The sequence below is a fragment of the Miscanthus floridulus genome, chromosome 7 (assembly GCF_019320115.1).
Source record: "Miscanthus floridulus cultivar M001 chromosome 7, ASM1932011v1, whole genome shotgun sequence".
In the NCBI taxonomy this organism is placed as follows: domain Eukaryota; kingdom Viridiplantae; phylum Streptophyta; class Magnoliopsida; order Poales; family Poaceae; genus Miscanthus; species Miscanthus floridulus.
Window position 1 is genome coordinate 59,637,292 of NC_089586.1, and position 24,967 is coordinate 59,662,258.

At 45.4% G+C, this 24,967-nt stretch overlaps 1 protein-coding gene across 1 annotated transcript; it reads left to right on the plus strand.

Moving 5' to 3' along the window:
• The first annotated feature begins 11,518 nt into the window (after positions 1-11,518).
• Positions 11,519-24,003, plus strand: LOC136465567 (uncharacterized). The gene is made up of 3 exons (XM_066464246.1): positions 11,519-11,524; positions 12,620-13,099; positions 23,254-24,003. The coding sequence occupies exons 1-3, from the start codon at positions 11,519-11,521 to the stop codon at positions 24,001-24,003; spliced, it is 1,236 nt and encodes a 411-aa protein (XP_066320343.1).
• The last annotated feature ends 964 nt before the right edge of the window (positions 24,004-24,967 follow it).

Genomic DNA, 24,967 nt, shown 5'->3' on the forward strand with positions numbered 1-24,967 from the left:
CACAAGCTCTTTAGCCCTAGCGATGGAGCACGTGTGAATGCGAACAGGGGAGCACAAGGCTGAGGAGGAAGGTGCAAAGTGGCAGAGTGGCAAAGGTGGGAGCACGGAGTGCGGTGACATAGTTGTAAAGAAACCATACCCACTTTTCGTATTCAAGGGTTTTTGGGAAACTGCACCATGTTGATTTGCGCCCTTTCGAATTCTCCAAGGTGGCATGCTGGGCTGTTATCTAGGCTTCCGTGCAACTGCGGCCCATATCGCCCATTCTTCGACGCAACTTGGTACTTCACATCGAATATTCACCGACCCCTCCGCAATGCTATCAAGGTTCAGTAATTTCTACTGTACAGCCATTACTCTGGCTTTTTCTCCATGATTTGAGTAATCGGCATTTCTTGATTTATTCGAGATTTCCACTTATGGCTCGGGGACTATGTCATCATTATGATTCGGTCTCTCACCATACTGGGGACTTTTTTTGTTACTGTTGTTTCTGACCCTGGCACCACGTGACTACATCACCTACTATCAGGCTCGGGGACTAAGTGGGCACACTTCACCTTGCGGTGAATGTGCACTTTTTGTTTCAGGGTTCAACCCATGGACTGGTTGCCTGCTCGGCTGGTCTTCTGCCTATTTTCTACTTTCTGGACCCTGGCACCACATGACTATGTCACCTACTATCAGGCTTAGGGACTAAGTGGTCACACTTCACCTCGCTGATGAGTGTGTTTTCTTTAATCCGGAAGACTCCATGCCTCCTGAAGTTGAAGAAGATTATCTCCCTTTCTCGTGGTAGGACTCTAAGTGGGCACACTTGGTTTACAGCGAGAAAATGTTTTATTTTGAACTTGAGCTCCTTACATCCTTCTAGCAAGCCTTACATGGGATACTCTGCTCGGTGATGGTCCACAACTGCTCGGTGACTCATTAGAGTGGTCAGACTATGAGTCTGACTGCTTGGCTTTGTTTACACCTACTCGGATAAGTTCAAGACGGTGTTGCACAGTAGATACAAGGTGCTCGAGGACTAGCTACAGGGGGTACGACCCTAGATACCCATGGTAGACAACATGGGTTGTGCCCCTAGGGGTGGTCTAGCCCACAAGACGAAGCCTTGTGGAGCACAGCGCTGCTCGGTGCACCCCGCAAGACACTGGGAAGATATCATGAAGATACGGCGTAATCAGTTAGGATATGTTACAATCCCGTGATCCTTGTAATCTATTATTACTTACCGGTTATCTCCTAGATCTAACCTGACTTGTAACCCTACCCCCCTAGCTATATAAGGTGGGTAGGGGACCCCCTCAAAACACACACAATATCATACGATAGCCAATATAAACCAATAGACCATAGGAGTAGGGTATTACGTCGTGCTGACTGGCCTAAACTAGTCTAACTCTTGTGTCTCTGTTGCCTTCTTGTTCTTGATTACGCTGCACCACTGCTAATCAATCTACCTTCATGAGATACCCCTTGGAGGACTGCCGATGATATTCTGTCGATAGACATGGAGATTGGCCCCATAGGTTTGAGTCCCATAGGTCGAATAGAGAAAGGGTCCCACAGGTACATGTCACATGGAGAAAGGATCGAGTGGAAACTTTTATGATGAACTGCAAGCATCACGGATGAGTAACTATAGGTCCCACAGGTACACTGTCAGATGGAGAAGGTACCATGTGGAGATCTATGATGAAGAGCCATCATTATAGATTGAATATTGTTCATCACAGATCAGTAATTAATTCAATGATGAAGCTCTGTTCATCACAGTTCTAAATAAGATCATCATAGACGAGTAGGAATAGTCGCATGAGTGATCCGTGATGAAATGTTGTGTTGTTCTATGACTTTTTTGTGATGATACCTGATTTCATCATAGATAAGGGGTGTTCGAGGTTCATCATGGTGATCTATGATGAAACCAAAATTTTCATCATAAAAAGAGATTTTTTACGATGGTTTCGGATTTGTCATTAAATTTTTCATCATAGAAGTGGATATTCATAGTAGTACCTAGGTGAATGAAAAGTGTAATAGAGTTAATCAAAAAAGAATGCCTTTTGTTGATTTTGAACATTGTTACCTCACTGTGATGTTGGTGGGGTGTTGCTTTGTATGTGCAAACCGCCGTATGGTATGCCATTGTAATTGCGTCCATTATTATTGTAGAGATCAGTACCTTTATTATGCAACATTAGCTGACAAACTTTGTCATGTTAGCGTCCATTGTTATTGTCAAAGTACGCTGTGTGTTTAGTAAGCTACTAAGGCCCAGCTGAATTAGTATCAACATTGTACAATTATGTCATTGTCAGATATAAGCGTTATTAAAAAATTGTATCACCGCCGCTATTCGCCATTAGGTGCTAACATCTTTTTGCTGTAACCTACAAAAATAATGTTCATAATATTTTCTTCCTTTCCAACATTCAATTTCCATATGACATGCCTGTCATTAGGTGCTGCGTACCATCTTCTTTAAGACCCAATCACCACCACCGGTAGCCTTCAAAGCCGATATCATCAAAATTTGCAAGCCAGGGCCAGACACCTACGCGTTTTCAGAATTTTTTGCTCATTTGTAGTAAGCTTAAAAAGATCGCTACCCACCTAGATGCCACCCTATCTGTCTCCTCCTCAAGTGCTGCTATTCCTCACCTACTCATCGATGTGCAAGCCGCCACTCACCACTGACAAGCTAGTGTTCCACGCTGGTACGCCTCAATGGCACGCCCGCATAGATGCATCTGTGACCAAGCTAGTACTCATCACTGCCATGGCCGCTCGAGCTCACCACAAGATCCAAAGGCAAGGGTAATAATTTCTTGCATTTCCCTTATCCATGTTTCTTGTCTTTTTATTCCCCTCTTATCTCATATGAGTACGAATCAAGCTTCCATGTGATCATTAAGGAGCTCACAAGCACATCCCCACAGATGCTCCTACTCTGATTCAGGCAATAGCACTGCCGCTTCCATAATAGGCCTCGCTCCACCACATCCTAGTCAAGATGGAGAAGGAGGCCACCAACAAGAGGAACAAAGTAGACATCCTTATAAACGATGTCTTGGTCCTTATCCTCTGCCGCCTCACCACCTGCACCTTATGCAGCAACAAGTGTGTGTGTCTCTCCTAGTACCTGCCTCATCTCCAAATCCAAGCATCGTAAGGAGCTACCCCAGTTTGTCGCCGGATTCATGTCTAGCAATTGGAAAGGCAAATGCCGATTTGCCAGCTTCACTGATGAACACCGCTCCTTTTCCTTCTTACCCTTTCCCATTTAGGATTTAGTCATCTCAGATTGTTGTAGATGCCTCTTCCTCTACAGGTGCGTTGGGCTTCGCTATGTTGTCTACAATCCAGTGACTAGCAAATCAGTGGTACTGCCGCATAGCAACCTTTGTTATGATTCAGCTCGCCTGGGGTTTGATCCCAAAATCTCCTCGCACTTCCATGTGGTAGAACTAGGGGTAAGGTCACCTGGGGTATTAGTTATTGTTGACATTAGTTAACAACCATTATAAACCATCAATATAACATGTATAAGGGCATAAATATAATCACCAACAAAGGTCTAGGGGTTTAAACTAACAAATACCATGAGTTTTGGTGAATCTGTGTTTTTGCAGGGTTTAGCCAGAAATCGTCAAGATGGACCTAGATGTCAGACTTAATCACGCTTATCCACAGTGAAAAAACAACCCCAGAAGGTTCCAAAAGACTTGAGAGGACACTACACCGAAGCGGAGGGTGAGGCGGCCCCACCTCCAGGCCGGCTAGCCCCTAGGGCCCACCTGGCAGCCCCCATTGCTATGTCGGTTCTCCACCGCCTCCTAGATTGCATCTACGCCATTTATTCAAGTCAGTTTGATCTAAGGGCTCAAGGATTGATGATCCGGCCTATATATACCAGCCCCTACCCTCCTCCCTTAGGCATTGCATTGAAGTCAATTGAGAAGACTAAAACCCTAATCATCCTCATAGCTTCACCATATTCTAGGGCATAGCTACAACTTTTATTAAGGGTGCACTGCCATGCAAATACTCTATGCTATAGTTCAACTTTGGTCAAAGTAGGATCATGAAAATTGGAGTTTCTAGAATAACTATCACTTGGGGGCTGTTTTGGTCCATGTCATGAATACCAAACTTGTTCCATGTACCATCCTAAGTGTGTCTAAGGTGTTTTAGTGATCAACATCAACCACTTGCATTAACAAGCATGACCAAAAAACATACACACGGTACAACATAGAATAACAAAGGTATGTTTCCTATGTTTCATATGAATGTTTCATATGTTTATGCTCATATATGAATGAATGATGCTTATGCTCATGCAATGCAAGTGCAAAAGTGCACGCCTAACACGTAGGGTATTACAACTATGCCCCTGCTGACTTCATAGTTCTAGACATGGTGAAGAAGAAGAAGATGATACACCCATCATCCTTGGAAGATCGTTCCATAACACTACCAACGCAATCCTCTATGTCAGATCTAGACATGTCCACTTCCAATTCCCTACAGAGAAGGTACACTACTATTTCAATAGTTATACCACTTATGAACAGCCAAAGAAGTCCCGCTCCTGGACGAGACGTCGATCATCCCAATGCCAAAGGAATCAACTCTCCAAGAATGAATTGGAGGAAGATGAAGAACCTATGAAAGACAAACCTACTCTGCCTAAGACCAGTCAACAAATGAAGTAGGTGTGGAAGGAAAAGGTGGTAACATATGAGTCACCATCACTAGAGGTGCAACCATCAAGTCTCCATCCTCGGGACCAACAGATGCACCAAAAGAATGAACAAGATAGGAGAAGAGTCCTGTCCGAAGGACTTAAAATTCTGAACCCTCGCCAGGAGGTAACATTGGTAGTTATCCATATTTACTTTTTTGCATTGCATGAGTTATTTTCACTTTAGCATATTTACTTTTCTGCATGAGCATTACATTTATAAAAGAAAGATAAAAAGTTTCATGACCATATTTTATCACTACATTATAAATCCTAAGCCCCATGTGAATAAATCTATGGTATAAATACCCATGGTAATATTTACTGTGGAGGCATAAAAATTAAAAATACCATGCATATATATTTTTCTATTCTGCATATCATAAATAAGAAAACCCAAAAAAAGTATATATTAGGTAAACATCCTGCTAAAATTTTGAACCTCAAGAACAACTAATCTCCGGGCAGTGGACCGCTAAAACCTTATCCAAATCCATTCCACAAGTTTTAGTTTTCTTGTTGGTATTTTACAGGATGATATGATTAAGAGCAAGTTCACCCGGTCAACTTCATCCCACTTCATCCATGGATGAAGAGAAGTGTGGCAGAACTGCCTAATCTAATGCCTCCCAGGAGTGCTCATCTTCCATTAGACACTAAGCACCCAAAGGAGGACACTAAATTACATGGTCCCGTCGGGCACACCCCAGGGGAGAACCTGAAAATCCACATTTTTCATCAGGATCACAAATGAGAGAACAAAGCTTACATCATTCTTAACCATTTCTTACATCACTTTACATGTACATCAGAGTATAACATTTATTATTATAACAGCGGAATGTAATCATATTATCAGAGTTATGAACAATTTAATGTAACAGCGGAATATAAACATGGGATTAGAATTTTAGCGGAAATAATTATCTATTCATGGCATGGTGAAACATTGATATGTAAACTATGACAATAGATTATAAAACTTTCCTTTATAAAACATTTGGTGAGAGTTATAAATAAAAACTATGATCGCAGCGTAAAGGAATTCCTCGCTGAGCCCACCAGGAGGTATCCACACACAAGGGTCAGCTCTAGCATCCACCTGTCACCTGCAACAGGGGGAATAAAACCCTGAGTACTCAATTGTACTCAGCAAGACTTACCCGACAGGAGGAAAGAAAAGACTCCAAGGATATGCAAGGCTATCTAGCTTGTGGGTTTATTGCATTTGCAGGAAGCATTACTAAGCGTGCGTCTTTATATTCGACTTTTATTAATAGCCGCATTGGTCCATTAACTAACCATCTATGTAAGCACCTGTGCTACTTTCAAGCATGTGGTAAGCAATTAGATTTCTTTTTTTCCATCTTTCATCTTTTAGTTCTTACTACGGTGCTAGGCATAAGACAAGCCGTACCGGATTGCCCGATGATTCACGAATCAATGCCCCCAGCTAGGTACCCCGAAAACACATGCCCCGCTTATACCCAAGGCACAAGCAGGACCAACCCATCACTCTCCTATCCTAGGTGTCTAGGTCCCGTCCAAACTAGGACTCCAAGCCCCCGCCCCTGAGTCTCGGACTTAGTGCGGTGCAAGCACCTCCTCCACCAAAATAAAACCCTAACAGTCATTCTAGAAAGAGCCGGATCTAAGACAAGAGAGCAACAAGTCTTCCAAGCGCCCATACCCAAGTATGTGCTCGGGATAATAAGTCTATGACTTGCCTCGATGGCTTATGCAACGACCGGTCCTTAACCGACACAGATAGGGAAAATAGTGTAACCAAGCCATGCCCCGCATCCACGGTGACACAACCTCTTACACCCACCAGTACCCAAACCATATCGCTGCCCGGTCACCATTTTTGCTTTCCACCATTTATATTTTCCAAGTTATAATAATACAGTAATATATTTCCTATCTCTCAGCGAGTGATAGGCAATCACTCGACTTCTACCAGAGTCCTATAGCATAGCATTCTACACGATCCTGTCATACTAGTAAGACTCATAGGATAAAGATATATATGCAAGTGGGTTTCATTCAACTCCTTACAACTTAATGCACAAATATAATTTAAACTGCAAAAAAAGTAGGGGTTATGCACTGAGGCTTGCCTGGGTAAGATATATATTAAAAAGTTAGTATCTGCATCTTTAGATTATCCACCATCATCTGAATAGATAGTCCCATAGCATCATCTCCTTGAGAGAATACCATTACACCATCTTCGAATTCACAATCATCCTTCAATTGATCCATTGATCCATCATCGTACCCTTCGCACCTTTTCTCCCTCCTCCAAAACAGAGCACCGTCAGGGGAGGGGCACCGACCGACGGCGGTGGCAACGGCGCTATGGGGTAGCGGCGACCGGCTGAGGCAAACTTCGGCACCAGCGGCCATGGCGTGCTCATGCATGGGCTGAGGGCACGGTGCACATGCACTGAGGGATGCAGGGTGACGGCGAGCGTGACCTAGGCGGTGAGAGGCGGTCATGGAGGTGGGCAAGGTGCTGCGGCCATGTGAACGCTTTGACGGTATGGGGCGCGGTGAGGCGTGGCACGGTGACCAAGGTGTGCAACAGCGCTAGGCGGTGGCTCCAGGTGACGTGGGCGCGAGGCACGGCGCGGTGGCATGTGGCCACAGCGGGCGAGGTGGTACACGCACGCTCGTGAGGAACCGGACCACGAACAGCGACAAGCGGCGTGGCCATAGTGGGTGAGGCTCCAGGGTGTGGGTGGCTACAGTGACGCGGCGTGGGGCAGCGCTAGCTCGGGCACGCAGTGGGGCTAGCAGAGCGGCTGTAGTGATGGTGGGCGCACACTTGCAAGAATGCAGGGAGATAGCGTCGTAGGTGCCAATGGAGGTGGCGTGGTGAGGAAGAGGAGGAGCAGCGCTGAGGAGCAGCTGGCCAGCACGGGCCGAGGGGCGCGCGTGCTCATGCGGGGAGCTTGGCAACGGCGCAGCAGACACGGTGGAAAATAGCAACGACAACAGCAGCCAGAGAGGAAGAGCTGAGCGAGAGCAGCGGAGAAAGAAAAAGAAAGAAGGCAGCAGTGTGAAGACTCGGCCTGCTTGTGCTGTAAAGTGCGTTGGCTGCTGATGCTCAAAAGCTGGCCGATGTAGGACTATTGGTGCTCCCATTAAAATATTTGGACAAGACCACCACCCACTGTCACTACCAAGAGCGGATGGACTAGTGGAGGCAGCCTTTTCAATCACGAATCACGCGTCTAGACTCTAGACTGTTAGCTCCCCCACCGACTGGGCTGCCGTGCATGGGCGGTAGGGAATGGGCATGGCCACAGAACCACATGTAGGTGAGGTGACGCAACGAGCAGATAGCCAGGACAGACAAACCCACACTGCGTGCATGCGTTACAGTGACCACAACCCTGGTGGATGCTCTGCTCGACAGAGCAAGCAGAGACAAGCACGGATAGGGCAGGGCAGCAGAGGCAGCATGGCAAGGTAATGGTTCGATGGGACAATGGAGGTAGTGGTACTCAATAGTGCACGGCAGAGAGAGGAGCAAAAGCAAAGACCAGAAAATAAAGATGTGGATGGATGAGGAGACTTTACACTGCCGCGCCACAACAAGAGACGAGACAGCGAATAATTGCTCTGCAACGAGTATGTAGTATGCTAGAAAAATAAACTGAAGCTAGTTGCGCTCTCTTTCTTGTCAGTTCAGTGCTTAACAAAATAAACCTGTGAGTGTATATATGTATCGTTCTATTTATTAAAGGATTTTATTTTATTTACAAAATTTGCTTTTCATACTTAATCAAACAGAACAAACCGTTCGCTAGCATCATTGTTCGACATTCCTAAATATCTTTACGCACTGAGTAATTTAACTTGGGTGTTTATTTGAGTCCACAAAACTAAGTCACATGAGATTCGCTTATCGCCTCAAGTATGTTTTAAATTAAAAATTCTGAGAAACTCTTTTCAAAAATTTTACTTAGGCCTAAATCACGGTGCTAAACTGAGCTCGTAACACCAGGGTGTTACAACCAACACCCACCCCTTAAAAAGGAATCTCGTCCTGAGATTCGAAGCAAGAACCAAAAGAGGGGGAAACGTGATTACATTTCGTAGATCAGGGATTACACAAAAGATTACATGACTTCGAATACTAAACCACACGGGGATCTTGGGATACATGGTCAAGAGCAACCTAATATAATCGAGACTTACTCCAAAAGTCAAGATAGGCGAGGACAATGGAGAAACAACAAGATAATGAGGATCCAAAACATGGCGTAGGTCCAACAGATCCAGAAACATTCGACTGACAAGTAAAACATCACGAACCCTAAGACCAAACTAACCAAGAGAACTTGAACTTCTTCGACGAACCGGACCCTTTCTTCTTCTCAGATCACACCATCACCTTAGACTGACGAACCTAGCTTCACAACGTCGACTGGATTTCATAGCTCTGCTCCAAATGCGAGGGGAATGTAGATGAACAAGAAGAGCAAGGACCAAGGGTATTTATAGCGGTGAACGGAGGTGGGTCACAACACACTAGAATTGGAGACAACATGGATAGGGTACATAGGCAGTTCATGCTGTGGAGATAAGAGCGGACATGGTGCGCTCCCTATGTAAGCGGGTAGAGGGGGAAATAAAGGAGAGGAGAGGAGAGGGGGTCCGCTCGACGAGGCAGGCGTGTGGGCGACCATGTTTCCAAGAGAAAATAGAAAGGGGAAGGGGGTCTGGTATGGGGACGAGGCATGAGAGTCGAGAGCTGACCGAATGCTGGGGAAACAGAAAAGCACATAGTTCACAAGGACGGCGAGTGCAGCACGATGTCGCGGCCACGTGAGAACGGGGAGCTAAGGACACGATACAGACAGCGTTCAAAAGGCATACAGCGAAATGACCCAGCATGCATAGCAGTGGTTAACTAAACATAGGGCTTGGGACATGACGTCCACTCAGGCTTTTACACTTTTACTCCTGACTATCCAAGGCTAACTTCCCTTACTACTCTTCTTTTTCTTTTCTTCCTTGACCACATCCGTCTTTCATGTAGACTAAGACCATGTCATACTTCCTTCCTCCAAAACCACCTCCTCTTGCTTACCTTGAGAGAACACTATGTCATCAACCTGTGGTGGATTTCCCATTTGAACACTTGAACATTTCCAAGGAAATTATTGTAGCAAAACGGTACGGTAGTGTAACTTGGTAAAGGTACTTGGTCAACAACCTCGATACCCAGCGCGTGCCGAGCAACGTCACCATGTGGCAGTCGTTCCACAGGGAGCCCTCGGTTTCGTCACTGGCACCATAAGCTTTTAACCAGGCAACTACTACCAACTTACATGCCATGAAGGCAGTGGGGTCATAGACCATAGAATAAGAGGAGTATTGCAAGGGAAAATTTAAAAACAAAGGTTCCCTTCACAACAAGGGACAAGGAATTCGAATCCAACGGTAGGATTCGCTTTTGAAGAGATTCAAGTGTTCTGCTAGGACATCCACAATTAGTCGATATAGTGTCCAATGTTCTCCAATCATGGCTGGTCTGTTGGTATCTGAATGGTAGCTTCTCTTGTAACCCTCTTAACATCGCCCTTGAAAACTTTAAGCACATCTACTAAGACCTATAGGTAGATGGATGCAATCACACAGCAAAATAAATAAAATGCATATTCCAACGGTCTTATATGGGTACAACGTACAGGCATCTAGTCTCCCATTCACGACATAGCATTCCCTACTGGTCGGACGATCTCAACACTATGGATGACAACAACAGCAAGAGTACAATACGAAGGAAAGTGACTGAAAACACTACTATAGGTATAGTATTCCAAGGCAACTAAGCTACTCTAGCCATGCATCTTCATTCAGGGCTCGATGGATTCTTCTACTGCTCTGGCTATGGATCTGCATCTTCTCGGGGGCAATGGCTGAGTGAGAGGAACCAAGGGTTCTGCTTCTAACACTTCCAAAGGTGGAGGTGCTAGCGGCTCTGCATCACTGGTTCTCCTTCTTCCAGGCAGGTGGATAGGGATCCCCTCCAAGATCGGGGCATCCTGCCTTTCATCAACCAGCGACCTCCGCTTGGCCCTAGTGAACAGATAGGCCTCACCCAGCTGATGGACATGCCGATCTTCCACCTCCTTCAGGGCTTCTAACATGGTAGTCTCCTAGGCTCTCAGTAGCTATAGCACTAGCATGCACTTTGGTGAGCTGCACCGGGAGCATCCAGTTGAAGACCTCAGCTTCCTTCGTACACCGAAGGCACGCCCTCAGCTCCAAGGCTTGCCGGTCATACTACTCATCCAGAGCAAATAGGTACAGTGGTCAAGTGCACCATGGTAGGACTATCTTCTTGCGCATCCCGACCCTTGCAAGGCCTCCATACGAGTCCCTCCATGCCCGCCAATTCTTGTCCAAAGGTGGAAAGAACCTCATGGGGGTACGGGCAATGGGCTCCTCATAGATCTGGCAGAGGCACCGCAAGGCTTTGCAGGCCACAACCTGGTAGGTGTCAGTGAAGCTAAATCTAGTTGTGGTCACACTCTAGGCTTCAGTGAGGTCGAGGAACTCTTCACTCTTCCCGATGTAGATGGTAACCTCACACCGATTGGTGCCATGCTTCTCATACTCATGGCCCTCATACTTAGGATGATCTTTGACTCTGAGCTTTTGCAAGGTGGCATGCAGGATTTTGGGAAAACCCTCAACATTTAGACAGTAGGTACTAAACCCAAGCTCATGCCATTTCTGGCGATGGCGGTGAGGAAGGCTGAGCGAAAAGCTGGCTCAAAGGAAAAGCTAAGCGAGCTAAAGTGCGCTGAGTGGTGGTACCAATGACTATAGGGCGGTCCACCAGGGTTCTCGTGTGGGATCACTACAACGAATTGACCAAATTCCGCGTGTTCGAGGCGAGCGACATGCGATGCCATTACTGACTAGTATGACTATAGGGCAAGGGTCCGACAAGAGCACAGAAAAGGGGGTATGGGGAGAATGTGGGTCATGACCGGCGCGAACCACAGGGCGAATGCGGAGCACGAAGCCACAGTGTAGACCAAACTTCAGAACAGGAACGAGACAGACGTGCACAATACGACACATGTGACACCTATGGAGGGTGTATCTGCAAGCAATATGGCACTACAATGCACAAAAAGGATATGCATGGATGCACATCCTATACGTCCTTTCACTGTTGCCAACATATACGGCAACCGTTCTTAATTTTTGGCACATCGTTCTCTCCCTATAGCCAGTCGATACTATCGGACTATGCTCGAGGTTAGTGTACCTACAGAAAAATTAATTAAGCCTAGCTAAGTCAGCAGAGTTGTAACACCCCGGTGTTATGCCTACATTTAGGCACTACAAATCACGCATATCATGCATCATCAAGCATCCAAATCATACATGCTTAATCATGTGCATACCAATTGAAACATTGTTTTGAAACATCTGAAACATGCGTGAAACCTGAATGTTGCATACTACCTGTTAAGAATTGTTTTGCCCTGAATTTTTCTTGCTAGGTTAGTAAAACATGTTTGGCTACTATTGTAAATCATCTAGAATGTTTAGTTCAATTTTTGGAGCAATGTTTGTATTCAAATTAATTCAAAATTTGGCTTCAAAAATAAATTCCAAAAATTAGGGTTTTGAGCTAAGCGTGGGACTTTGGTCTTACAATTAAAAATCTAGAAAGAATTTGGCTATCATCATAAAAGCAAAGTTGTAGAGAATTAAATTCTAAACAACTTTCATTTTTGGTACATTTTCAAAGAGGTAATTTTCTTGCTCAAATAATATTTGAAAGATGGCATTTAAAAATTCCTTGAAAATTTTATTTGGAAAAAGGATTTTTTCTCCTTCGCGGGGGCCGCCGCCTCGCTTCTGGCCCGCCTGCCGAAGCCGGCCCAGTGCGCCAGCGAACCCCGCCCCGCCGTGTGTCTGCCCACCTCGCACGCCGGCCTGCTCACGCCATCCCGCGCTGCGCTCGCCTCGGCCCAGCCCGTGCCGTTCCCCTGCTCTGCCCGTGGCGCCCACCACGCGCCGACCCGCGGCAGAGAACTCCTGCCATGTGGCGTCCATGTGTCGCGTTGCCCGCCGCGTGGCAGCGCACGGCCTGACCCCGCGCCCACGCGCCCGCCTACACCTGCTGGTGCCCGTGCGCCTCGCTCACGTCCCCGCCCGCGCTGCCTTCCTTCTCCTCCAGAGTTGAGAGCCCCAAGCTCTGGCCTCGCCGCGCACCGCAGCTCGCCGACAGCAAACTCCGCACCACCGTGCCACTCCCTAATTCCTCCCACTACCCGCAATCTCCGCCTCGCCCTCCTTCAAGTCAGTCGCGCTTGAGCTTGCGCCGCCTTCCGAGCACAGGTTGAGCTTCCTCCCACGCCTCGCCACCGGCGGCCATGGCGGCCGCCGGGCTCGTCCGCCATGGAAGTCGTCTTCCTTCCTCTTCTCCAGCCTCGCCTAGCTACCCTACCGCACTCGCCTTCTCACTCGCACATCCCGTGCGCTCGCCAGCTCTCACTGCCATGGCCGGAGATTGGCCGCCGCCTCGTGGCCGAGCCGCGCCGCTGCGCCAAGCGCGCACTACCGGCGAGGCCTCTGCCTCAGCCAGCCAGCCGGGCCAGCCAGGCCGAGCGGCCCATGGGCCGAAGCCCTGCCAGGCCACCGTGCTCCCTTTCACTCGGGCCGCGCAGGCTGGTTGTGGCCATGGGCCAGTTCGTTCCACGGGCCGGCCCAGTAGGAGTAGAAATAATTCGTTTTCAATTTCCCTCTTTATTATTTGAAAATAGAAATGGTTTGGGAAAATGTTTGGGTACTCAAATTTGCTCCAAATTTGTTGAAAACAAATTTTGCTAGATTCCTTATCATCAGATCTACTTGGGAAAGTTATTGTAATGTTCATTTTTGGGATACTTTTCTGTAGGATGTTATTTAATCATGGTTATTGCTGATAATTTGAAAATATGTAGAAAAATCATAGTCTGTAGAAAAATATGATTTCAAGTTTGTTAATCTTCTTATGTCATGTACGTCCTAGGAAAATATGTTTCATGCATGTGCTGTGGAAAACTTTGGAGGTGTAGTTCAAGTACCTTTAATGGCTGATTTTTGTTATTTTTTGCTAGAGAGCAAACTTTGTATAAAACATGCATGTGATAATTTTTGTACAGTCATTGTATGCTATGAAGAACCTAGGAAAAATATTAATTCTGTGTTTTGACACTTTTCACAGTTCAAAGTATTTTTATGTACAAAATCATGCCATAGTTTGTGATTTTTGTGTAGGCTAATCCACTCATTCAATTATCATGAAAATCTGATGGTAGTCTACTTAGAGTAGTACCATGCTACTGTAATTTTCTCATATTTTTATAAGCACCAAAAATATAGATTTTTGTTGTAGCCCTAATTTAAAAGGAATTAAAAGAATCCTCTTTAATACAAGGTTAGTTAATAATAATAGCTTTGGTGTATCTTTGAAGCATTTCATAAGATATGTTGACTTAACATATTAGTAGTAGAAGAGAATGCAGTAGATAACATATGCTTGTAGTATAGTTTCTTGGATGATGTTGACTACCTTGCATTAAAGCATATCCATTGCATTCATCTCCTTCCGATGCACCGTTGCATAATCACTTACGCGCATTGCATCATACAGGATCGCAAACCGAGAACCCAGTTGTCATAACCGAGGAGCCCGAGGAGCAGCTCAGAGGTGCAGCAGCAGGAAGTGCTCGAAGCCGACGAGGAGGACGTTGAGGAACTTCCAGGAGTGCCCCGATCACCGTCCCGAGCTCCTTCGAGAGAGGCAAGCCCCAGAGCATTTTTCTCCTGGTTTGCAATTATTCATAAATGCTTTACTTTAATTGATGCATTACGTTAGGAGTTGTTTGCAACCGTTGCTGCATTATATCCTTGTTTACCTTTGTTATACTATATCCTTGTTACCCTGGTATCCACAAGTCGAGTCAATGCTTAGCTGGCTTAGACCGGTAGAAGTCGGGTGATTTCCTGTCACCTGCGAGCTATAGGTGGTTACCTGGATCTGCATTGGATGACTATGAAGTCATGGTATAACTAAGTGTTAAATGAAGTTGAGACCGGACGGAGACTTGCAGAGTTTTGGACTGTAGTGTTTCCGTCTGTGTCGATTAAGGACCGACCGTTGTTGGGCCTCGAGTCATGTTGAACGCATGCCTTACATTTAGCTGGCCAGGATAAAGTACCTTCCGACCGATGAAGCTGGGAGATTTTTCGGGCCGAGTAGATTGCCCGCAACGCACTGTGCCGGAGCAGGTGTGGTAGGACACGGGGGCGGGATGATAAGACCAAAGTGCAGTCGGTCGGCCCCCAGGGTACATGTGGTTCCTAGGCAAACTCGAGATTCCTGGATAAGTTGACTCGGTGATCAATATCTCACTTTAGCGGGTGAGTGAGGTTTGTGTAAGGAATAAATCACCAGCTGGTTAGGAATCGATTCAGAATCGCCATCGCTCCTGGATAGTGGGCACTTGACTTGAGTTACTTCATCGTAGTAAATGTTTATGGAACACTTGGACAGTTATAATGAATATGACAGTATGGAAGTTGTTTAATGATCATTGGTTATCATTATCTGCTTAATCACATGTTTACTCTAGTATAGGTGCAAATCTAGTCGACAGGTTAATAATAATTAAATTGACAATAATGCTTTCGGAAAGGTTCTTGAAAGGCTAAAGATGCTTCTTTTGCAAATGAGTCAGCTACCCTACTATAAAGCCCTTCATAATCCTTGGTGTCACTTATTTTCAGTTATGTCGAGTAAGTCTAGCTGAGTACCTTCTCGTACTCAGGGTTTTATTCCCACTTGTTGCAGATGGGCAGATGTATTACGGCTACTGTATCAACTGCCTTTATCCTGCGATGGGTGATGCTTAGGACCATGGGCATGGTCATTCCTTACGTCTCGTCTGATGCTTTTGTTGGAGATGATCATTCGCTGGCACTATATTTAAACTCCGCGTGAGTGTGTGTGTGGTTTGAACAAATGACTTCCGCTACTTTTATTCGAACTGGTTTTGTAATAACTATGTTGAAACTCTGATGTATTGAGATTGTGAACTTTTATGTAATATGTGATGGTGACCGCTAAACTTATTACGATCTTGGCTGGAATGGAAGTTGGTTTGAAATCCTTCGTGATTTCACTAGACTACCGGGTTATACGGGCTTAAGTTTGCTAAATCGTCTGCTCTGGCGGATGATTTTCTTACTTAATTTCGTATAATTGGTCGGTTCTGTTACAGCTGGTATCAGAGCATGGTTTAGCGTGTTACTGTTCACAAGTGTATTTAAAACAAAAAGGCATTTGGAAAACGTGATTTTCAAAACTATAAAGTGTGCCAGTGATCATATCCTTTATGCCCAGTTAAGGACTTTAGGTGGCTTAATTAAGTACTGACTGGGGTTCTTGCATCATATTTCTCTTTCGTCGCTCATACGGCGTGCTATTGTATGAGTGCCACTTGTTTGAGTGGTAATGATAGGATCATTTGCCTCTACGCCTCGGTAAGTGTGAGTTGTGAGAGCATGATCGGATACACCGCCGATCTAGGGTGAATGCTTATATGATGCTGGAGTAATTACATGTTCTACGCATGTTTTACAAAGGTATCTCATGTATGGGTCTTCGTCTGTTGAGGCGATGCCGTCAATAGGACGATGGTTCGGGTAGTTACTACCGTTGTACACGTATCTGGGGATTCGTGTAGAGCATGTAGATAAAAACTTTACTGCTTTTATGCATTCATTGGAAATTGGGCTGAAATGAATCTTCTGTAGGTACATAACAACGCTATCGTGTAGAACGTATTAGCTACTGTATTGAGAGATCGTTGTATGCCACCGAATTCGTCGTTAGAAATTATTTATTTCATAAGTTTGTGAGAACGTACGGCACGTACATACATCATGTTACTTGTGCATTTCATTCATGTCATGCATTCCTCCCCTTATAAATTGATTATCTCATTTTGATAAAAGTTGTATCACCTAAAATATGTTTCCCCGAGGTAATGAAAGAACTTTTGCTACAGATGGCCCGCACGAAGCAGACCGCCCTGTAAGTCCACCGGAGGAAGAGCACCTCGACATCCGTTGGCCCTGAGGGAGCACCGCACCACGGACACCTTCTTGAGCGAGTTTGGCATGCCAACTTTGCTTTGGAGAGTGCTCCATGATGTGGGGTACCCAGAGGGTCAAGAGCCGGTGTACTCTTGGAATGAGAGCCAGTTAGCAGGAGGATGGACTCGCAGTGGTGGAGATCACTGGTTTCCTGCTCTCGGTGATGCTCCAGATTGGGATGGTTGGCACTTTGGAGTTTGAGGGTCGCACTCCAGCTGAGGGTGCAGAGGGAGCAGCCTTCCGTGTCATCAGGGACATTATGAGCAGATTTCCCAGTGAGCTTGCTAGCAGCTCTAGCTGGCTACTTTTCCTAGGGATGATCCTCGTGATGCCATTTGGGTTCAGCCTCAAGGGAAGTGCATTGGTCAGAGGTCCAGCTGAAGGACAGGCTAGCGACAACAAGGCAATGAGTGCTATGTTCGCCGCCATTAAGAGCATATGAAAGGTCTTAAGAGTACCTACTGGACTTTGACTGGCTTGCGTAGTGAGGATAAGCTAAAAGGGAAGAGGCAAAAGAAGAGACAGGCACGTGCTATAGCTAGCTTGCAGGAGCAGTTGGCTGATATGAACTTACAGAGAGATCAGGCGGTTGAAAGAGGTGATAGCTATGCAGCGAGTGCATACGTTGACTCAAGCCAACAACAATGCAGACCGCATGATTGGACAGCTGGTTCATGACAGGAGGAAGCCTAGAACGGCAAGAAACCTTCTGCTGTAGAGGGTCGATGAGCTAGAGGAATACAACGGCTACCTGCACAAGGAGTTTCACGCGCTCTTACAATGGGGTTGGCCCATATGCTCCACCAGACGCCGCTGGCATGGACGTTGACAACGACAACGAGGACGAGCCTACAGTTTCACCTGGGGGCGATGGTGACGTCTCCGATCTCAATGATGGCCCCGAGGAGTAGGCTAGTTGCCTTGCGCTAGTATCTAGGTCTCATCGTGATGACATTTCTTTTTGTTGGCATGTAATCTATCGTATGTTGCTTCGAACGTATGAGACTTGGCATGTGGTTGGAACTTGATTTTCAAATGCGATATCTGAATGCATAAAAAGTCCAGTGTATGTATGCTGGCAATGTGATTGTATGGATGCGATGTTTGCCGTTGAAGTAATTCAATTAAGTGTTGTTGTTTTAATTGGGATGCGATTGTTGTGCCTCTATTTTATTGTATGAATTTATTCTCTCCAGTAAAATTTAGTACGGCATAATTTTTCCTTCACTCGCAATTATTATAGCTTCACTCAATCGTTACTTGTTGCTGAAATATGCAAGATGACCCCGGTGCTAACGGTGCGGGGACTGGTGGTGGTGGTGGAAACCACGGCAACAAACAATGAACCTCCCCATGACCACATTTGCCACCGTCCTCCCTCGTTTACCCCCAAGATGTTCCTCGCACAGCTGCTCGGGAGTCAGTGCAACGGGAACAATCCCAGAAGAACATGGAGGATTTTTTCGAACCATCGCCAACAACGTTCAACGTGGTAACAATCAAGGTGGTGGCATGGGAGTGAACCAATATAGCAGCTTCAAAGATTTCATGGACACCAGGCCCCAGTATTCAAGGAAGCAACAGAGCCACTCGATGCTGAGGAATGGATCAACACGATGGAAGATAAATTCCGTGTGTTGAGGATGACTGAGGTTCTAAAAACGGAGTATGCTGCACTTCAATTGCAAGGACCGGCGGGAATGTGGTGGAAGCACCATCGCACCACCTTCCCTCCAAATGCTCAGATTTCTTGGAGAGAGTTTGCTGAGGCCTTCCGTGGAGTCTATATTCCACCGGGCTGACCGAGATGAAGTTGGGAGAGTTTCTGGCATTGAACCAGGGCACCAAACCGTGACGCAATACCTGCATGCCTTCAACAACTTGTGTCGCTATGCTCCCGACATGGTTGACACAGATGCTAAAAGAATAGCCAGTTTCAAGAGGGGACTCAATCCAAAAATGATGAAGCATGTTGGTACCAACAACCGCATCAGATTTAATGACTTCATCAGCGACTGTCTGAAGCAAGAGAAGAATAACAACACCAGCACCGTAGCCAAGACACGCAAGAGAGCCCTTGAAGGTGGTCCATCCCAAGCTAGAGCACCTATGGGAGGGTCAGTCCTCCATATCACCCATTGGTACCTGGCGCTAGGTTCAGGCCACCTCAGCAAAGAAGTCAGAATTTCCGTGGACCCCAGAAAGCCTTACAAGATGGCAGTACAGCCCAACAAAGCAGCCGCAACTGTGGTACAAGGTAGTTCCAAGGGAGCTGTGGGATCTGCCTGGGACAGTAGAGGGACCCTGCTATAAATGTGATCAACCTGGCCATTTCTCGAGGTTTTGTCCGTACCCGCCCAAGAAGAAGCAGCAGACTTATAATGCTAGAGTACATAGTACTAATCTGTGGATGAAATTCCTGAGGGAGAGCTCCATCACTGCTGGTAAGTTTCCTGTCATTGAAAACCCTGCAGTTGTTCTATTTGATTCTGGATCATCGCATTCTTTTATGAGTCAAGCATTTGCACAGAAACATGAACAACTATGCATAGAATTGGGTATGGTTACCATATAAGTTCAGCAGGGGCTGATGTTTTGACCAACCAGGATGGTTCGAGGGGCAACCCTTGAATTAGGTAGCAGGAAGTTCCGAGTAAACTTGATAGTTATGCCTGGATTAGTTTTGGATGTCATTATAGGGATGAATTGGATGAAGGATTGGGGAGCAGTCATAGATACTGGAAGTCGAGTACTTACCCTTAAGAATCCCCTAGGTGAGGGTACTGTCCAAGTACCATTGCCTCGAAGAACAGACCTTATAAGTGTTACATGTGCTACGGCAGTCATTCCTATCCATCAGATTCGGTAATGTGTGAATTTCCGGATGTATTCCCGGATGAGCTACCTGGTCTTCGCCAGATAGGGAGATTGAGTTTGGAATTGAGCTAGTCCTCGGAACAGCTCCGATTTCAAGGAGGACCCTATCGGATGCCTCTAGATGAACTTAGCTGAGCTGAAGAAGCAATTAGAAGATTATCAAAAAAGGGGTTTATTCGGCCAAGCAAGTCTGAATGGGGATGTCCCGCCTTGTTTGTGAAAAAGAAGAAAGAGGGCACGTTGAGAATGTGCGTAGATTACAGGCCACTCAACGCTGTGACCATCAAGAATAAGTATCCTTGCCTCATATTGATGTTCTATTTGACCAATTATCCAAGGCCAAGGTGTTCTCAAAAATAGATTTGAGATCCGGTTATCATCAGATCAAGATTAGGCCACAGGATATACCGAAAACTGCAATTTTCCACCAGATACGGGTTGTATGAGTATCTTGTCATGTCCTTTGGCTTGACAAATGCTCCTGCATACTTTATGTTTTTGATGAATATAGTTTTCATGCCTAGAATTGGATAAGTTTGTGGTAGTGTTCATCGATGACATTCTGGTGTACTCCGAGAACGAGAAAGATCATGAAGAGCATCTGAGAACTGTCTTGACCAGACTTAGAGATCATCAACTGTATGCTAAGTTTAGCAAATGCGAATTCTGGTTGAAGGAAGTTCCCTTTCCTTGGTCACATTCTGTCAGAGAATGGAGTTTCAGTCGATCCAAGTAAGGTGCAAGAAGTTATGAATTGGAAAGCACCGACCACTAGTTCCTGAGATTAGAAGTTTCTTAGGACTAGCAGGTTATTACCGTCGCTTTATACCAGACTTTCTCGAAGATTGCCAAACCGATGACAAGTCCTCCTATAGAAAGGATCACAAGTTTGTGTGGATAGAGGATGTGAAGCAGCTTTGCCACACTTTGCGAAAACTGTTGACCACTGCTCCTGTTCTAGCACAACCAGATATCGAGAAACCATTTGATGTGTTTGCGACGCATCGAAGACTAGATTGGGCTGTGTTCTTATGCAAGAAAGGAGAGTCATAGCTTATGCATCACGTCAATTGAGAAAGCACGAGGTCAACTATCCAACACATGATCTTGAACTTGCTGCAGTTGTGCACGCCCTAAAAATTTGGAGACATTATCTACTTGGTAATGTGTGCAATATTTCACTGATCACAAGAGTCTTAAGTATATCTTTACCCAACCAGAGCTAAACATGAGACAGCGCAGATGGTTGGAATTGATCAAGGATTACAACTTGACTGTGCAATATCATCCTGGAAAAGCCAATGTAGTGGTCAGATGCTTTGAGCAGAAAGTTCACATTACTTGAATGTGCAGCCATTACTTGAAGATGAGTTTCAATCTAATGCATCCTACTGTGTTACATAGTATTCAGATTAGTTGCTCTTTGGAGAGTAAGATAATAGAAGGCCAGAAAACCTGACAAGGGGATATTCCACATCAAAGAGAAAATAAAAGAAAAGTCCGTCTCAACACTTTAAAGTGGATGAACAGGGCGTGTTGTGGTTTGACGAATCGTCTTGTGGTTCCCAAGGATCGAGAGCTTAGGAATAAACTCATGGATGAAGCTCACCTTTCTAAGCTATCTATCCATCCCGGAAGTAGTAAGATGTATCAAGAATTAAGATCTCGTTATTGGTGGACCAAAATGAAGAAAGAAATTACAGCATATGTTGTCAGATGTGACACATGTTGTCGAGTGAAAGCCATCCACATGAAACCTGCCGGTATGTTGCAACCCTTATCAGTCCCTAGGTTGGAAGTGGGACAATATCAGTATGGATTTTATCACGGGTTTGCCCACTACTCAAAAAGGACATGATTCGATTTGGGTAATTGTGGATCCGTCTTACCAAGACCGCTCATTTCTTGCCTGTCAAAACAGATTATCGACCACCTCAATATGCCGAGAAGTATATCGCAGAAATTGTGAGGCTGCATGGTATACTAAAGACCATAGTATCTGATAGAGGCTCACAGTTCACGGCTCACTTTTTGGGAATCATTTACACAAAGGCTTAGGAACTAGTTTGATTCACAGTACCGCTTATCATCCTCAGACAGATGGTCAGACTGAACTGAGTGAAATGCTGTTTTGGAGGATATGTTAAGAGCCTGTGTATTGTCTTCTAAGGGATCATGGGAGTCATGGTTACCTGTTAGCTGAGTTTTCTTATAATAATAGTTATCAAGAAAGCATCAAGATGGCCCCATTCGAAGCTTTATATGGCAGAAAATAGTAGAACACCATTGAATTGGGTCGAGCCTGGTAGATAGAAGGTATTATGGCATTGACTTTGTAGAAGAAGTCGAGAAGAAAGTTCATATTATTCAGCAGAATATGAAAGCTGCCCAATCATGTCAGAAAAGCTTATGCAGACAGAAGAAGGAGACCCCTTATGTTGAAGTTGGTGACTATGTTTATCTGAAAGTCACGCCAATGAAGAAGAAAAGGTTTGGAAGTCCTGAAGAAAGCTTACCGCGAGATTCATAGGACCATACAAGATTCTTGGAATGAAAGAGGTCCGGTAGCCTACAAGTTAGAGTTACCTGAGACAATGAGTACCGTTTTCCCAGTTTTCCATGTATCACATCTCAAGAAATGTTTGCGTGTTCCGGAGGAAAGAATAGAACCTCGAGGTATCCAACTCAAATCAGATTTGTGTATCGTGAGCAACCAGTCCGGGTGTTAGACACTAAGGAACGTGCTACTCGGAATAGTGTGGTGAAAACATACAAGATACAGTGGGATCATCATAATGAGGGAGATGAACTTGGGAAACAGGAGAGTATCTACAAAAAGCTTATGAAGATTTTTATAACAAATGGTTCGTAACCCAAATCTCAGGATGAGATTTTTATAAGGGGGGAGGGCTGTAACACCCCGGTGTTATGCCTGCATTTAGGCACTGCAAATCATACATCTCATGCATCATCAAGCATCCTAATCATACATGCCTAACCATGTAAATAACAACTGAAAACACTACTTTGAAACATATGAAACATGTTGTGAAACCTGAATGTTGCATACCTTTGTTAGAATTGTTTGCCCTGATTTTGCTTGCTAGGTTAGTAAAACATGTTTGGCTACTATTGTAAATCATCTAGGAAATGTTTAGTTCAATTTTTGGAGCAATGTTTGTATTCAAATTAATTCAAAATTTGGCTTCAAAAATAAATTCCAAAAATTAGGGTTTTGAGCTAAGCGTGGACTTTAGTCTTACAATTAAAAATCTAGAAAGAATTGGCTGTGGTCATAAAAGCAAAGTTGTAGAGAATTAAATTCTAAACAACTTTCATTTTTGGTACATTTTCAAAAGATGTCATTTTCTTGCTCAAAATAATATTTGAAAGATGGCATTTAAAAATTCCTTGAAAATTTTATTTGGAAAAAGGATTTTTCTCCTTCGCGGGCCGCCGCCCTCGCTTCTGGCCCGCCTGCCGAAGCCGGCCCAGTGCGCCAGCGAACCCGCCCGCGTGTGTCTACCCACCTTGCACGCCGGCCTGCTCACGCCATCCCCCGCGCTGCGCTCGCCTCGGCCCAGCCCCGTGCCGTTCCCCTGCTCGCCGTGCGCCCACGCGCCGACCGCGGCAGAGAACTCCCGCCGCGTGGCGACCATGTGCCGGTGTCGCCCACCGCACGGCAGCCACGGCTTGACCCTGCGCCACGTGCCTGCCCTACACCTGCTAGTGCCCGTTGCCCTTGCTCACTCCCGCCCCGCGCTGCCTTCCTTCTCCTCAGAGCTGAGAGCCCCAAGCTCTGCACTCGCCGTGCCCGCAGCTCGCCGGCGTCGAACTCCTGCACCACCGCACCATCCTCGATTCCTCCCGCCCGCAACTCCGCCTCACACTCCTTCAAGTCGCGCCTCGAGCTGCGCCGCCTTCGAGCACAGGTTGAGCTTCCCCGTGCCTCGCCCACCGATGGCCATTGCGCCGTCGTGCTCGGGCCGCCATGGAAGTCGTCTTTCTTCTCTTCCAGCCTCGCCTCGCTACCCTACACACATCGCTTCTCCTCGCACATCCCGTGCGCTCTGCCAGCTCTCACTGCCATGGCCGGAGATGGCCGCGGCCTCGTGGACGAGCCACGCCGCCGCGCCAACGCGCACACCGGCGAGGCCTCTGCCTCAGCCAGCCAGCCGGGCTAGCCAGGCCGAGCGGCCATGGGCTGAAGCCCTGCCAGGCCACCGCGCTCCCCTTTCACTCGGGCCGTGCAGGCTGGTTGTGGCCGTGGGCCAGTTCGTTTCCACGGGCCGGCCCAGTAGGAGTAGAAATAATTCGTTTTCAATTTCTCTTTATTATTTGAAAATAGAAATGGTTTGGAAAATGTTTGGGTACTCAAATTTGCTTCAAATTTGTTGAAACAAATTTTGCTAGATTCCTTATCATCAGATCTACTTGGGAAAATTATTGTATGTCATTTTTGGGATACTTTTCTGTAGGATTTTATTTAATCATGGTTATTGCTGATAACTTGAAAAATATGTAGAAAAATCTATAGTCTGCAGAAAAATATGATTTCAAGTTTGTTAATCTTCTTATGTCATGTACTTCCTAGGAAAATATGTTTCATGCATGTGCTGTGGAAAACTTTGGAGGTGTAGTTCAAGTACCTTTAATGGCTGATTTTTGTTATTTTTGCTAGAGAGCAAACTTTGTATAAAACATGCATGTGATAATTTTTGTACAGTCATTGTATGCTATGAAGAACCTAGGAAAAATATTAATTCTGTTGTTTGACACTTTTCACAGTTCAAAGTATTTTTATGTACAAAATCATGCCATAGTTTGTGATTTTGTGTAGGCTAATCCACTCATTCAATTATCATGAAAATCTGATGGTAGTCTACTTAGAGTAGTACCATGCTACTGTAATTTTCTCATATTTTTATAAGCACCAAAAATATAGATTTTTGTTGTAGCCCTAATTTAAAAGAAATTAAAGAATCCTCTTTAATACATGGTTAGTTAATAATAATAGCTTTGGTGTATCTTTGAAGCATTTCATAAGATATGTTGACTTAACATATTAGTAGTAGAAGAGAATGCAGTAGATGACATGTGCTTGTAGTATAGTTTCTTGGATGATGTTGACTACCTTGCATTTAAACA

Excerpts from the sequence above, each read along its gene's own strand:
- LOC136465567 (XM_066464246.1), top strand. Across the intron at positions 13,100-23,253 it reads TCCGCCTCGCCCTCCTTCAA|GATTTTTCTCCTTCGCGGGC; the intron begins GTCAGTCGCGCT and ends ATTTGGAAAAAG.